Source organism: Dromiciops gliroides, chromosome 2, assembly GCF_019393635.1.
Source record: "Dromiciops gliroides isolate mDroGli1 chromosome 2, mDroGli1.pri, whole genome shotgun sequence".
Lineage (NCBI taxonomy): Eukaryota > Metazoa > Chordata > Mammalia > Microbiotheria > Microbiotheriidae > Dromiciops > Dromiciops gliroides.
Window position 1 is genome coordinate 246,714,215 of NC_057862.1, and position 15,544 is coordinate 246,729,758.

General features: G+C 36.3%; 1 protein-coding gene across 6 annotated transcripts in view; it reads right to left on the reverse strand.

Annotated features, from left to right (window-relative positions):
- Positions 1 to 1,047: 1,047 nt before the first annotated feature.
- Positions 1,048 to 15,544, reverse strand: part of ARMH4 (armadillo like helical domain containing 4) — a 143,703-nt gene continuing 129,206 nt past the window's right edge. For all 6 annotated transcript variants that reach the window (XM_043986196.1, XM_043986197.1, XM_043986201.1 and 3 more), the window contains exons 6-8: positions 15,283 to 15,314; positions 3,565 to 3,699; positions 1,048 to 3,358 (exon numbers count right to left, since the gene is read on the reverse strand). In XM_043986196.1, coding sequence (XP_043842131.1) covers positions 3,290 to 3,358; positions 3,565 to 3,699; positions 15,283 to 15,314 — 236 coding nt within the window. In that variant the 3' untranslated portion in view covers positions 1,048 to 3,289. The remainder of the gene's footprint in view (positions 3,359 to 3,564; positions 3,700 to 15,282; positions 15,315 to 15,544) is intronic.

The window sequence follows — 15,544 nt, forward strand, 5'->3', positions numbered from 1 at the left end:
CAGTAAATGGCAACTTGGCCATTGGAAATTTTGAGTTTTGTTCTCTTAAGGTATATAGTGATAGTATAAAGAGATCCTAATGTCATTTCTCCATAACATTTATATGCTATAATCCAACCTCACTCTCATGTCACAAAAATTTATTGTGATGTTATTGACATTTCCTTTCCCTCTCTTATTCCCCTAATACATCAGCAGCCCAGGGTGACCAGGATGTTCATACCCTTTGGATGAATTGAGAGTCACCAACCACTATGCTTCTAGTAAGATGGAGGACCATGATGCCTTACCATCTGCTGTGCCACTCCATCCTGCTAATCCAGGGTTCCCTATGCAACCCTGGCCATTGACATAACATGCACAGCTTCACCCATAGGACTTCAGGGCCTTTCTATCCTCCCTTCAGCTAGACTCTCTTCTGTGTGTTGTCTCTCCCAATTACAGTTTTCAGTCTGTGCGAGTATGGACTGTCTCACTTTTTTATTCATATCCCCAACACTTAACACAGTGTCTGGCACATAATAACTAAGCAATTTTCATTCATGTGTTCATTCCAGATGCAAAATAAACAGTTGGCGATGATGTATACTACCTCTTGAGCCCTAGCATTTTTAAGCCCTAAGAGCTTTAGGATATCTCCTATCTGGTTTATAATTTGTTCTTATGGGATTAATTGTCCCTTGTAACATGTTTTAATTAGCAGTGTATTTTCACAAATTAGCTGTTAGTCAGGGTATATCTGCATTAACATTCTGAAAATCAATAGACTAAGTAAATACAACCTGTTCTTTCTTTCTGACCATTTAACTAACCAACATGGAACAATGTTATTATTGACAAACCTTCCACCATTGTGAAAATTATTCAAATGGATACATTAGCTATACTGTAGACTAGGGAATCCACAGCATACAAATGTCCTAAGAACCAAAAAGATTATAAATCTCCTATTATTTGAATAGCCAATGGCACTGAGGTTGACACCTGAAAAAAAAATGTCTATTTTTTTTTCTCTTTATCTTCTGGCATTCAAAGAGTCACATAGAGTGTGATTTTTTTTTTTTGCATAAGTTTAAGTTTATAGACCGTCCACATTCAAGTCTTCTAGAAACTGGTAAGGAAGGTTACCTCTAAGAAGAGGTTTAACTTCTTAGTGCTCTGTAGGTACTGCTGTTTATGTTTAGCTCATTAATCACGGGCTAGTTAAGGCATCAGTTTAATAGGCCATGGCACTAATGATTGTTAATATCAGAGCAAATGATACTGAGATCTATACCTAATTTGTGAAGAAAATCTACTGTTGCCCCTAGTCCTTATAGAAACTTATGACCATATGATTACTCTAAGATCCAAGGAATGTATCCTGAAAACTGCTTAAACCCTGAATTAGTTCCCTGTAACAGGCAAAGAGTTGTCTCCATACACAAATATTTAAAACGATCACCTATAGCAGATAATGGCTCTTGAAGAGATAATGATGTCTTTTCAAGACCTCTATTAAATCTGAATTTTGATTTTACCATTTCTCTAATCACTACCTTATATTTGCTTATAGTCTTATCTATAGCATTGCCTAGTATTCAACTCTATCTAAAGCTACACATCTCATTTCTCTGGGCAAAAATAATTGAAAATGTCTATAATAATAGTTTACATCATTAGTGTTTAGCAAGTAATTCACCTGAGTCTCTAACACCTGAGTCAGCTAAAACTAAAGAATGAACTTACAAAGAAAATGACATCCTGGTTTCCCAGAGATGATATATAGGCTTGACATGATGGATAGAAGATGGAAGGGGAAAAAATAATTTGTGTGACAGGTAAAGAAACGGAGGAAAAGAGTAGAGGGGGAAATTCTCATTTTAAAGAAATATAAAGTAGGTTCATAGAAGTTGATACGATAGAATTCTGTTTTTTAAAGGATGGCTCAGAAATTCCACAACCTTCTCAGTGGGGCAGTCAGAAGAATATGGGCCTAGAAAGTCAGCACATCCAAGTTCTTATGTTAGCATTGCCACAGATTCACTCTATGACCTTGAGTGAATCATTTAATTTTTCTCTGCCTCAAGTTTCTCTTCTGTGAAATGGTGATGATAATACTATTTGCCCAGAATGGTTCTGAAGACTAAGTAAGATAATAGGTGTGAAAGCACTTTGAAAAGCATAAAGCTCAAGGTATATTATTATTACTCTTCTTCCATGCAACTCAGCTTTCACCAATCATAAGTCCCAGATTTATAACTATAAAAGACAAGACCAGGGAATGATGCTCCAAGGTAGTTCAGGAAATGCAGATGATGTTCCAAGAGAGACATGTTATGGATTAGGCCACAGAACCAACTCTGATTGTCTTTTTTTAATGAAGCCCAACCTGACACCAACATAATAATTTTTTTCTTTGACAATAAAGAGGCACATAAATGAAAAGGCAAAACTCTCAGCAATTCAACTTTCACCCATATACATAATCAAATAGTAGCTCAAAACTCTGGGGCAAAGATCATACCCTCCTTTTTTCTCTTGTCTGTCTGACAAAACCAAATAATGTCCTCAAATAAGTTTGTGGCTTTTCATGAAGAACATCTAAGAATCTGTCAATATGTTTGTTAAAATATATTGTGCTGCTAAAGAATGCATTCAGTACATTTAGACAGTGAATCAGTTTGCTCTATTATTGTTCCTCCATGATTCTACTTGCCAAGGAAAAGGAATGAAAGAAGGATGAAAGACCAGAACAGGAAGCCTGAGGCACATAATGCAACATACCCATAATTCCATATGTAATCATGCTGTACTGACAAATCTCCTCAATGAAAAAGATTTGATTCATTCCAAATTACAGCTCCATTTAATGGCATTTGATTACTCCAAGGTAAGAAGATGGATAGAGATCATCACAAGTGATTGCTTATTAAGATTTCTATTCCAAAATTCAGCCTGGTTACAATAACAGTTAAGATTTGTGCAGTTCATCTAAAACAAGAAAAAGACGTTGATAAAAAATGAAATTTTATCCTATCCATTCCTACTGTATAATAGGCCCACTGCATATTTATGAGACACAGTGTATGGAAGTGGAAATTCACAACTGCATAAAAACAAACATCATCACATATTACATTTAGGACACAGCATGCCCTTTTTGGCCCAGTGTAAAGAAAAATCACTATCCAGTGGACAGAGGGCTAGAGGGCCTGATAGTAGTAATGCAGCAGGATATCTTTTTTTGCCCAGAAGTAAAAATGAAATAATAATGTCATTAAATATCACAATAGAATCATCCTCGAATTCAAAATTCATCTTCAGAACTGTCAGCTAGGAGCATTACTCGATCTTGCATACTGTTAAATTCTCTCTGCTGGAGAAAGAAAAAAAGAAAAAAATCAAATCCTTTGTGCCAAAAAGGAACAATTCTAGAAACAATTTCAAAGTAAAACAAAGAACAAATTGCAGTAACTAATCCAAAGCCCTGGTGCTTTATTAGGCATCATCTCCTTTACGGAGTAAACTGGACCGCCAAAAAGTATGTGGAAACAGAGTACATTTCTTTTATTATTTCCATACCTTTCTTTTATGCCTTTTGAATCCATTTCGCCTTCGGCGATTCATAATCTTGATGCTGTAGAGTGCTCCCAGGATGAATAGGGCTCCAGCTATCCCAACCCCCACAGGCACCAACATTCCCGACATGTATCCTGCCTGAATAAAAAGGAGACAAGCATTGGAATACTAAACAGACTACCACTCTAGGTTTTTCACTTCTGTTGGGCTATGGCATATTTTTATAATTTTTGAATTCTCCTATTTGCCATGTGATGGAATATGGTGCACATGATAGGAAGTCAGGGAGCAAGGCGCATGAGTCGTGACGGCGAGGCTTCGCTATTTTGGGATCCTTCAAAAAAAGTAGAAGAATGTACTGAAATAAATCATTCAGATTGAGTGACACCTTCAACCACTTGGATAAGCACATTTGTCAACATTCGTTTTGGGTGATGGAAATATCATTTGTATTAAAGATGGATGAAGAGGGTTTCCAAAAATGTTACCACTATTAAAAGGATAGAAATTTAGAATCTCTGCTGGAGTCAAAATCTGATATGTTTGGAGTACTCTCCAGTATATTCAATCTCTTTCAGGTTAAATGAGGGCCTTTATGTTCTTTAACTCCCAGCCAGCAAAATCAACTTATATAACACAAAGGAAAGAAAAAAAGAGAAGGGGAAAGGAAGGGAAGGGACTTGAAAATGAGTAAAAGAGAGGAAGGTTCTGAAAGCCACAGGAAAGATAATTTCCTGTAAAGGGAGAAAAATGAATTGAAGGAAGGAAAGAAACGTAGAGATGGGAAAGAATGTACCACTGAAATTAGTTAACCTAATCCATAGGCTTATGGGTAAAACAAAGTAGCTGTGCAGAAGTTGAATTAGAAGAAGTAAGTGGACAGCATTGTGAAGAAGGGAGATATGAATCAGCGCAACAACCTCTTCCTTATAAGATCCTTGAAGGGAAAAGGGTCATAATCATAGACTTGGAGCTGGAACGGACCTTCAAGGGACATCAAGTTCGACTTCCTCACTTTAGAGATGAGGAAACTTTGGTTCGGAAGATTTAAGTCATTTGCCCAAAATTATGAAAATAGTAAATAACATTATAAATTTGAAATCAGATGCTCTAAGTCCTTGTTCCTCTGTATTAGGCTTTTCCCATTGTGTGTGTATGTTTGTATGTCTTTGTATTCTGGTGGAGAAGGGAGCTAGAAATGTGCTCTCCCTTTAATAGATAGAAATCTAGGCCTTTTTCTCTCTCTTTACCAAATTCTTATTCTCCTTAATAAATGCTTAAAAGTCTAACTCTTGCTAAAGCTTATAATTTATTGGCGACCACTCATTAGATATTTTAGACAGACTAGCTAGAATTTTAGCCCTTAACAGATGGCTGACCACGAAGAGGAAAGCTAACCTTCAGTCTTCTTCTGATCTTCTAGTTGGGTAAGAAATTTCCCCTCCCTCTCCCTTTAACTGCTAAGTACTGGTGTACTGGCTGTGTTTTCCTTTAAATTTTTTCGAATGGACCTTTTAAACTCCCTAATTATCCTATTTTTGATTTTAGTCTGTTTAACCAGACAAATGGGAGATAAGATCATGTTAATGCTTTGTTTTTGTGGATTTTCTATTTTTCTTTTTCTTTTTGTTAAAAGAGCCAGCAACTTACTCACACAAGGAAATATCTCTCCCTCTCCCAACCATGCTTTTTCAGAGAAACCTGAAGAGATTCCTGCTGCTTTTCCCAGTTCCAACACTAATTGTTGCTCTAATTTTGCATGCCTGGAGGCAATGACCCACCCTCTAGAAGCTTTTAATCCCCTAGCACCTGGAGGCAAAGTGGGGGAAGAGGAATCCAGGCCTGAGTTCAAAATCAAGTCTGATTCAAATTGCTCTGATCCCTCCCCTCCTCTCCAGACCCCACCCTCTACTCCTCCTATGGCCAAGCCCATAGCTTCCCCTGCCTGGGAAGTCCAGAGATCTGATGCGCATGCTCAACTTTTTCTACCTGCATTTGCAGCTTCAGGCTCAGCCCTTCCCCGGCCTGGCTGTGCTTTTGAGACAATCTTAGAAAACCCTTTAAATTCCAGATATGCTCGTTTTGTTCATAATTTTGCTAACCTGCTTTTGTCTTTAATTAGTAATCTTATAAAGCATTTGTATGGTGAAAAGCCCGACAGACAATATAGAGGGGTTAAAGAAGAAAAACTTAAGCTGAATGAGAATGACAATCATCACCATAGTTCAAGACTCCGATTCTTTTGCCATGGAAGTATATATATTTTACAGAAATGTAGAAGTAAACAGCAAGGTATTGATATGAGTATTGGGGATTTTAGATATCGGAATCAAAAGTGTTCTGAATTCACTCAGAGTAATAGTATCAGTTCAGAGGTTACATAGGATTTCTGTGCTATTATATATACATTTTGGAATTAATGGTATAGGTTTATTTTCATAGAGATTTTAATCCTTTTGAGATTGTGTCTTATACTTAGTTTCTAAAACAAGGAGAATATTTGTAAAAGTTTTTTATAGTCATGTGATCAAGTTTATATTTCATAATACTCATTAATATTAAGTTCATGCTCATTTAGATTTCCTTAGTTTGAATTTCACTGTCTTTTATTGTTCCATGTGTATTTTCTTCTATTCATTTATCTAATTTTGAAAAAATTGCAAGATGGTTTTGATTTCATAATACAGTGTTAATTCTAGGAGTATTGTGCTCCCATATTCTGAGTTGTTTGTTTTTGTTATTTTTTCTCAACTGATTATTTGATCAAACTCTTTAAAGCATTTCCCTGGCAAATTGGTTGCCATGGCAAGTGTAAATTGATTCTAGAAGTATTATTTTTGATAAGCATATTCCCAAAAAAAAAAAAAAGAGGGGAACATTTGTAAAAGTTTTCTATTTTCAAAAAAAAAAAAGTTCTTTGAGATTCTGTTGTGCTTTAACTTGTATTTAAATATGTTCTGATTTTTCACAAAAGTAATTGTATACTAAGTAAAAAAAAGGGTATTATTTGAAATTGTTGCATAATTATATATTATATTTTGAGTCAAGATGTATTCACATTTTTTGCAATCATTTATTATCCTCAATTTTAAATCCATATGAGACTTGGATTATGGGAACTTATCATTTAAGACATTAATTGCCTTTATTCTGAGTTATCAGATGCCAGTTGGCCAAGATGCCATCCAATCACAAGAGGAATACATGCAAGAGCAGACACTGAACTGTCACATGAGGGGAGACATGCATGAAGTCAAGGTATGGCCGAGGGAACGGCTTTTGACAAATGTTGAGGTTGGATTCTCTTGGTTTAATATTTTATTCTCTTTTTCCCCACAATATTGTACAGATGGCTGGAAGTATTCATCCCACCCATCTCACTTCTACACCTGGCTTCTATGCTCCCTCCTATATGCCTGATGCCATGGACATCTCAATCCCATGCATCTGATTAAGTCTGACTCAGTTTCCTCCAATATGTTCGGTGGCATGGACATATATTCCATCCACCTATTTTAAGCCTGGCATACTGCATGGGCAGTACATATTGCTCAAGTGTGGGAATGCTCATATCCCATCATTTCTCTGTTCTTTTATGGTAACCCCCATAATTATCTCAGGTGTCATGATAAATACAGTGTTGAATTTGGCCTTGACACCTGTTACCAATTATATTAGATTTTCTAATTTCTCATAATGGCATGAGGATAATTAGGCAGATGATGCAAAAAGTGATGAAACAAAGATAAAAATTATTTTTAAAAATTAATATCACAGCAATTGTCTTCTCAGTAATATTATAATTTTAAAGAATGTTTCAATTTTGTTTTATTATATGTTTCATGTGTAACAACTAAGATTCTGAATTCCCTTAGACATGTTTTTGAGAACTTTCATTGTTTGATTTGATTATTGATAAAGCTATTTTAAAGTTGTGTTAAGCTCAATTTTGTAGGAAATTTTCCTGGCTGATTACCAGCATCCATACATCAACCCCTGAAAAGACTTCCATTCCACGACTACACCTAGAGGACATCTGAGAAAAGACTTTCAGAGACTTTAAATTAACAGTTTTGATTTGTTCTTTTTGTTGGTTTTTTTTCTCTTTCTGTTATAATATACACCATCTGTAACATGTATTCTCTGCAGAGGCCCTCCCTTTGCAAGACTAATGTCAAAGCGTCGGTTCATGAGGACAAAAAAAAATCGCCCCTCTGGACAAAACTTTCCTCTCTTCCTTTTCTATATTGTTGTTCACATATTATTAGTTAGCAATAGTTATCATATTGTTTTTACTGTTCCGTCAAGGAAACATTTTGTTTCTTGAGGAACAACAGGGGGGACTGTAACGATTGGAATAACGCCACCTGCTGGATACTTACTGTAGAGGAGTTCTGCCCATGAAGGGACGGTCTTTGAGGGCAAGACCAGGAGTCAGGAAGTGACGCGGGCTAGTGGGAGGAGGAAGAGACTGGCGCTCAGTCTCGCGCTCTTTTCCTCTGGACTCTGGTGGAGAAGGGAGCTAGAAATGTGCTCTCCCTTTAATAGATAGAAATCTAGGCCTTTTTCTCTCTCTTTACCAAATTCTTATTCTCCTTAATAAATGCTTAAAAGTCTAACTCTTGCTAAAGCTTATAATTTATTGGCGACCACTCATTAGATATTTTAGACAGACTAGCTAGAATTTTAGCCCTTAACAGTATGTTTGGTGCCTAATAGTGCCTGGCATATAATAGGCAGTTAATAAATGCTAGTAAATTGACTGAATGATTGAATATTAGCCCTTTTTCCCCTTCCTGAGTAACCTGGAAATATTAGGTCCATGGACACGCCACTATGACACATGACATTAAAATATCAACTTGGCAACACAACTTCAAGATTTCTCAATAATTAGGCAAGTAGTCTAATATGCCTAATCCTAAGAATTAGACTCAAGGTACTCCTAAATAGCCTATCTGGGAACTGTTATCATAATAAGGAAAGCAAAGCAATTAAGTGGGGCAGAGAGGCAGCAGTCATTACTAATAACTCTGAAAGTGCTTAGCACAGTGCCCAGCATGTCATAGGTGCTTAATAAATGCTTATTGATAGAGCAGCTAGGTGGCGCAGTGGATAGAGCACTGGCCCTGGATTCAGGAGGACCTGAGTTCAAATCCGACCTCAGACACTTAACATTTACTAGCTGTGTGACCCTGGGCAAGTCACTTAACCCCAATTGCCTCACCAAAAAAAAAAAAAGCTTAATGACTGACTGACTGACTATGACAAAGGCATGATCTTCTCTACTCCTCTAATGCTGTCTGTCCCGATTCCAGTCTTGTATTTCCACACCAGCCCTTGTGCTGCAGAGCAAGCATGAAGAGTAAGAGAGACAGGTTAAAGTGTTCTATGGTATTGTTTAACTGTGTATGAGATGATTGTAGATTTGAGTCAGATTAAACTCTGAGGATGGGGTCTGGAAGATACCCAGCCCCGCCCCAGTATAGTTAGTTTAAAAGTTTATTGTTTGTCAAATTTTCACTGTCTCCTTTAAGTTTTATTGCCAATTAACAGTATTTTTACTTCTGCTCAGTCTCCCCACTTGTCAGCTACATCTTAGTTTTATCTGGAATCCATCATGTGTCAGAACCCCAGTCCCTGCTGAGTGGGTCGGGGGATTCGCCCACCAATTCAATACTCAGGACTCAAGAAGAAAGAAAAGGCTCAGCATAGGATGCAGCAATTGAGACCAGATGTTAAGTGACATGTTTCTTTTTTTCTCAGAGCAGAATCCCCTTGACCCTAGGGTCCCAACAATGGATTATTCTTTTATTCTGTATTCTATTTCTTTGATTTTCCCAACACATCCGAAAATAAATTTTAAGCCTGTCATCCTTCTAAAATTAACACGACTACAAAACAATGCTGAAACACCTGAGTGACTCTTCCTTTATTCAAGTTGAATATCTTTGAGATAGGGGCTGGGAGAGGGGAAGGGGGAATCAGTGGGGACTGTGAGATCTGAAACATCTGACTGTTCCGCCCCCACCCCCTTCCCTCTTCCTTCGGTTTGACCTTGTTCCCCCTCCCCTTTCCCCCCTTGTTCCTGGAACACGTATGCATGTCCCCATACATTGATCACAAGCTAAGCACGCACCCTGGGTGAGACAGGATTGGATGTTAGATTGTGAGCTCGCCCTAGTGTGCATGGGGACTTCCCTCCCACCAACATTACCATAAAAACTCAAGGCATGTATTAGTTATTGCGACTCAGATATTGAGTTTGCCCATTCTTGCAGGAATGTAATAAATCTGTGTCTGTTTGACTTGATGGTCTCCTCAAGTTATTTGGGTAAACTGAAGCAGTTTGCCCCAAACAACTGGATCACTACCACTGGGTGTCCCTGTATTCCTTGGTGTTGTATGTGTAGCAGGAGAACATTTTGTGCAATGCACTGTACAGCATGTTGTTAAAGATCTTAAAGCACAAGACCTGGGAGCAGTAACAGGTGGGTCCTTGAAAACACATTAGGCACCTTTCCTTACTTTCTCAAGTGTACTTGTGCCTGAAATCACAATACCATAGCAGGAGAGTCATTCCTGCACACACTACAGATTTTTTTCCCCTCCCAACCAAACTTCTTCATGTGTGTACACACAGACAAGCAAACACAATGAAAAAAGGGAGCATTTGGAAATGAGAGCTAATTTGGGGAACACCATCATTAGCCAATGTAAAGAAAGAACATTTTATCACTTGACCTTTTACTGGCTCTTCCTAAAATTTCTAATTAATCACTAGGGAAGTACTGAAAACAGAATGCGAAAGAAAAATAAGTTAACAAAGAAATGTCAAAATATCTCAGCCATAATCCCTTCCCATCTTTGCAAACTAAAATGTTAGGAAAGGGTAATATATTCTAAATCTGCAATGTATTTCTCTTAGGCATATATTTATTATGTTTTCTTGAGTTAGGACTGAGGACAAGAATTTCACCTTTCATTAGAGAATGAAAGCATTCTCCACTTACTAAATATTTTCACCTAAGGAAAAAAAAAATCCAATGATTTTCCAAAAGGGCATAAAAAGTTTGTATAAGCTCTGAACTTTATAAGTTTTTCCATCTGTGGTTGAGGGTTTTTTTGTTTTGTTTTAGTTTAGTTTGGTTTGATTTGTTTTTTTGTAAATGAGGAGAAAGTAGTATATGAAAAAAATATGAATATAATATATTAATGAGACTCTGACATGGAAATAAATGTGCATTGTGAAATAATCTACTCTTTAGAACTAATATCCAAGGTTTTACAAATTCACATACTGAAAGCACAACTTTTTCCCTCCTGGATAGATTTCTAAGAGTCTTAAAACAATAAAATGCTGATCAAGGAAATGGATATTCCAGAATATGTTGCTCCAATATAATATCTACTTTACAAAGTTAAATTACTTTTTTTCCCAAGACTTTATATCAAATAAGACTTCACAGAATTTCATTAATTTATGTCATTTTTAATGAAATACTAGAAAGAGAAAGAAAATGTGTCGTATCTTTTTTTGTTTTTTTAATCTCTAAAAAGTATGTCGAATGACACCTTTCAAATATAATAAAGTAACATTTCTTCAAACATAACATAGCTAGCATCTATATGAGCACTTTAAGGTTTGTAAAACACAAGTATTATTTTTGCTTTATCCTTAAAACAATCTCTGGAGGTAGGTGCTATCATTATCCTCATTTTATAGATGAAGAAACTGAGGCAGTTGAAGTTGAATGGGTCATGTAACTAGTAAGTGTCTTTGAACTCAGGTCCTGACTCCAGGTCCAGCGTTCTATCAACTGTACCACCTAGCTGTTATCTTTCCTAAGTAAAAAACTATTATTTTAGTATTGCCTGTGATTTTTTTCTTTTATTTTATTTATTTTGTTAATGTTATAAATTGTACTTAAAAGCTCTGTTCTTTTAGAGCTACACTGTATATGACTCTGTGGTTTTAGCTTTGATCTGTACAGGAAGGAAACAGCTACCTATAAGAATAATAATAGGGGCGGCTAGGAGGCGCAGTGGATAAAGCACCGGCCCTGGATTCAGGAGTACCTGAGTTCAAATCTGGCCTCAGACACTTGACACTTACTAGCTGTGTGACCCTGGGCAAGTCACTTAACCCCTATTGCCCTGACCCAAAAAAAAAAGAATAATAATAGTTAGCATTCACATAACAATTTATGGTTTGCAAAGCACTTTACGTATGCTATCTCATTTCTATTGGAAAGGAAAGGGAAAAATTTTTATTTGAAAAGAAAAGATTCTAAGTACACTTCTATGCCTAATCCCTATTACTTCAGAAAATGTCTTGGGGGCAGCTAGGTGGTGCAGTGGATAGAGCACCAGCCCTGGAGTCAGGAGTACCTGAGTTCGAATCCGACCTCAGACACTTAACACTTACTAGCTGTGTGACCCTGGGCAAGTCACTTAACCCCAATTGCCTCACTAGAAAAAAAAAAAAGAAAAAAGAAAATGTCTTTATTATTCTGAATTTGTATAGTTTTGGTTCTTGCTTCCTCAGTTCCAGTTCATCTTCACCTGACCATCAGTCACATCTGAGATCCCTAACCCAGGCACAAGGAAAGCTACTGGAGACACTGATGCCCCTGAGACAAACAAATGGAAGGACTCAAGAGGAGAGCAGTCTGGGACATTGGTAGTTATGAGATCCAGGAGTGTGAACCAGCCAAATGTGTTAAAATTTGTGTTGAGACTAAGGACTGGAATGGAGCAAGTAGCTTCATTGAACTTAATTATAGTCAAGGCAAGAAGGAGAAAGACATGAAGATCAACATGACTTTCCCAGTGACTAGCCAGGTTGAAGTCCTTTTTGCCAATCTATGTTTACCATTTCCTTATATATATATATATATATATACATTACTCCCTAATAGCAATCTGATTCACTCAAACCTTCAGAGTCAGATGTATTCTTTGAAGACAGAGCTGCAGTGATGGTGTCTATGTGATCTTTTGATGGATTTCCTAATGCCCAGAAGAACTAAGAATAACTCTTGGCATTAGCAAGCACTTTATGGGGAGATGGAAAAGTCTTTAATGAAAAGGTTGGCTACACTGCCGGCTATGATTATCCTAAAGTGCTTAATAGACACAATGAGGTGTGGCTGATCAAGAAAAATTACTCCACCCTGTCCCCATCAAAGTGCATGAATCAAAGAAAATTCTGCTGCTTTCGGCAACAGTTCCACTTAATGTAGACATCAATACTTCTATTAAGCAATTTGCTGATCTAGTATCTTCCATATGAGCCATATAACCTGATAAGTTTTCTAATGTGCCTTTTCCAATGTCTGAATCTTCTTTGTCTTGCTACATGGCAGGTCATAATTTCCTGCCAAAACAAAATTGAACTGATTAAAGGTAATAGTCTTTCTCTTTTTCCACAGAAAATGCCCATACATGTATCTTCTATTTCACTTAAATTAGTGTTGTTTTTCTATCTTTGTTTCTACATGATTCCCTCTTTCACTAATAAAATTCTTAAATTATTTACTCTCTATGGACAATGCCAAATTATCAGTACTGGAATTTCAAAGTTCTCAGGGGAATTCCAAAGTCCATCAGGATCCTAAGCTTCCCCAAGTCTTCATAACTCCAATGTTAACCTATTTACTATAGCATGTAGCCTCACATTTAAGATATGATGTAGCTGGGGCAGCTAGATGGCGCAGTGGATAGAGCACCGGCCCTGGAGTCAGGAGTACCTGAGTTCAAAGCTGGCCTTAACACTTACTAGCTGTGTGACCCTGGGCAAGTCACTTAACCCCAATTGCCTCACTAAAAAAAAAAAAAAAGATATAATGTAGCTTAAATATTTTGTTCTGGGATGAAAATAGCAGAAAATAATACTGTTGCTAACATATCATGTTCTAAACTTTTGAGTTTCTCCTTTATCATATTCTATCTACTAATACAATATGTTTTGTTGAGATCTCAAAATAAATAATTAAAATAGTCCAGCATTTCTTTTCATACTTAAGAGAATAATATCTTCTAATTCTAGCATCACAGATTTACAAAATCTGAATAGAATAAAGATAATTTACTAAAATTGGTTGCTCATTTCTGGGTTGAGAGGGAATGGAGGCAAAGGAGAATCTGTGTGCATGTGTATTTTTTAAAAGATCACTCTACCATCAAAATACTTGACCCTACACCATGAAAAACTACCATCAGAATTGTTTGATGAGCTATGGAAACCTGAGGTAAATCCTTTAATATTATAGGGGAGAAAAATATTTTTCCATACAGCTAAAATCCCAATTAAATCTGAACTGCAGCAAAATAATGAAATTTGACACAAGCTACAGCAATGAATTCAAGACTCAATAGATATAAGTAATTATAGTTTGAAATTAGGAAATAATTAAAAAGGACAAACTTGAAGAGAGAGGGAAAAAATCAAGAAGAATAAAAAACTTGAACCTGGAAGGAAAGTGATTTATCTCTGACCATATTAACATGGATGTTAGATAAAATTCAAGGAAGGAAAAAAGTTTTTGTAGCTCAACTATGTCAAGGAGGGTTTTTTGTTCCAATGTGAGAATCAACTGTATCCAGGGGCTTACAGCTCAGGAAGACCATTGTTAAATTTTCACTTGGGCGATTACAAAAAAATCAGGGTTTGATTTATTGTTTTGTTAATTATCTAGATTTACAAAAGTATAAATAATGAACATTAAATTTTAAAGTGTGTGCACACTTTTTTTAGAGAGCCCAATTGTCACACCAGTACACCCATATATTGCTCCATAAACATTGTTTGAATTCAGTACAGTAGAAGACATTGGGAATGAAGAGACCTAGTGGCTGTCAGCTAATAGTAATAATAGTAACTGGCATTTATATAGTGCCTTAATGTTTGCAAAGTGCCTTACATCCATTATCTCAGTGGAGTATCTCAGTATCAATGAATATATTTATGTGATGTCTCTCAGGATTTCAAAGGCTATTATTCTTCCTCGCAAATCTCCACTTTTGAGTGGAATCCATTAAGTCACCTCTTTTAGGACCAGGGTCTGTATTCTTACATCTTTCCAAAGCCCAAGTTCTCCATGCAGACCTTCTTTTGCTGTCCTATCCTATATTTGGAATCAATATTCCAGGTACAAGAAAGAATAAAACTATTTTAAGAATTCCCTAGGAGAGATATCATATCTGTATATTGTAGATATTCATTCACTTAAGAATACAGGACTTTGCCTTTCTGTAGATGAAGGGTACTACAAACAGCAAAGTTAATTAATCAATCAACAAGCATTTGTTAAATATTCACTATATGCTTGGCACTTTGCTAAGGACTGGAAAAACAAAAACTAAAATGAATCATTCCCTGTTCTCAAGTTACTAACATTCTATGAACAGAAATAAGATGTAGACCTATGAGTATAAACAAAATGAATATATAAATAAAAGGTAATTTTGGAAGGGAGGGCTCTTGATTGGAGAGGTTAAGAAAGGCTTCATGAAATGGTGGTACATGAACTGAGTGTTGAAGTCCCAAGTGTTTGATAAGGAAAAACTGAAACAAAATGGTTTCTCTCATAACCCTTGACCTGTGAACACTAGATGGTTACAACTGAGATAATGAATTAAATCTACACCATTCTAGAGGTGTTTTATTAGAAAATTCCACAGACTATGATAAATCCAAAAGAATAAAATGTTTCCTACCTTGTCTTTTAGTTTTTCCATCCAACTCCTCACTGGAAAAAAAAGAGAATAAAATTTGAATAGACATCACCACACTTAAGTTTTCATGGTGTTAACTCAAGAGCACAAAGCAGGAAAAAGTAAATAACATTAACATGACAAGAACGCCTCTTTATTTCCTTATTTATTAAATATGCAGAAAATTGGCACAAAAGAACTTTATCATTAGTTCTCTACATGGTTTCTATTATTGTATACATAAGAAGGTAGAGGCATCATTATT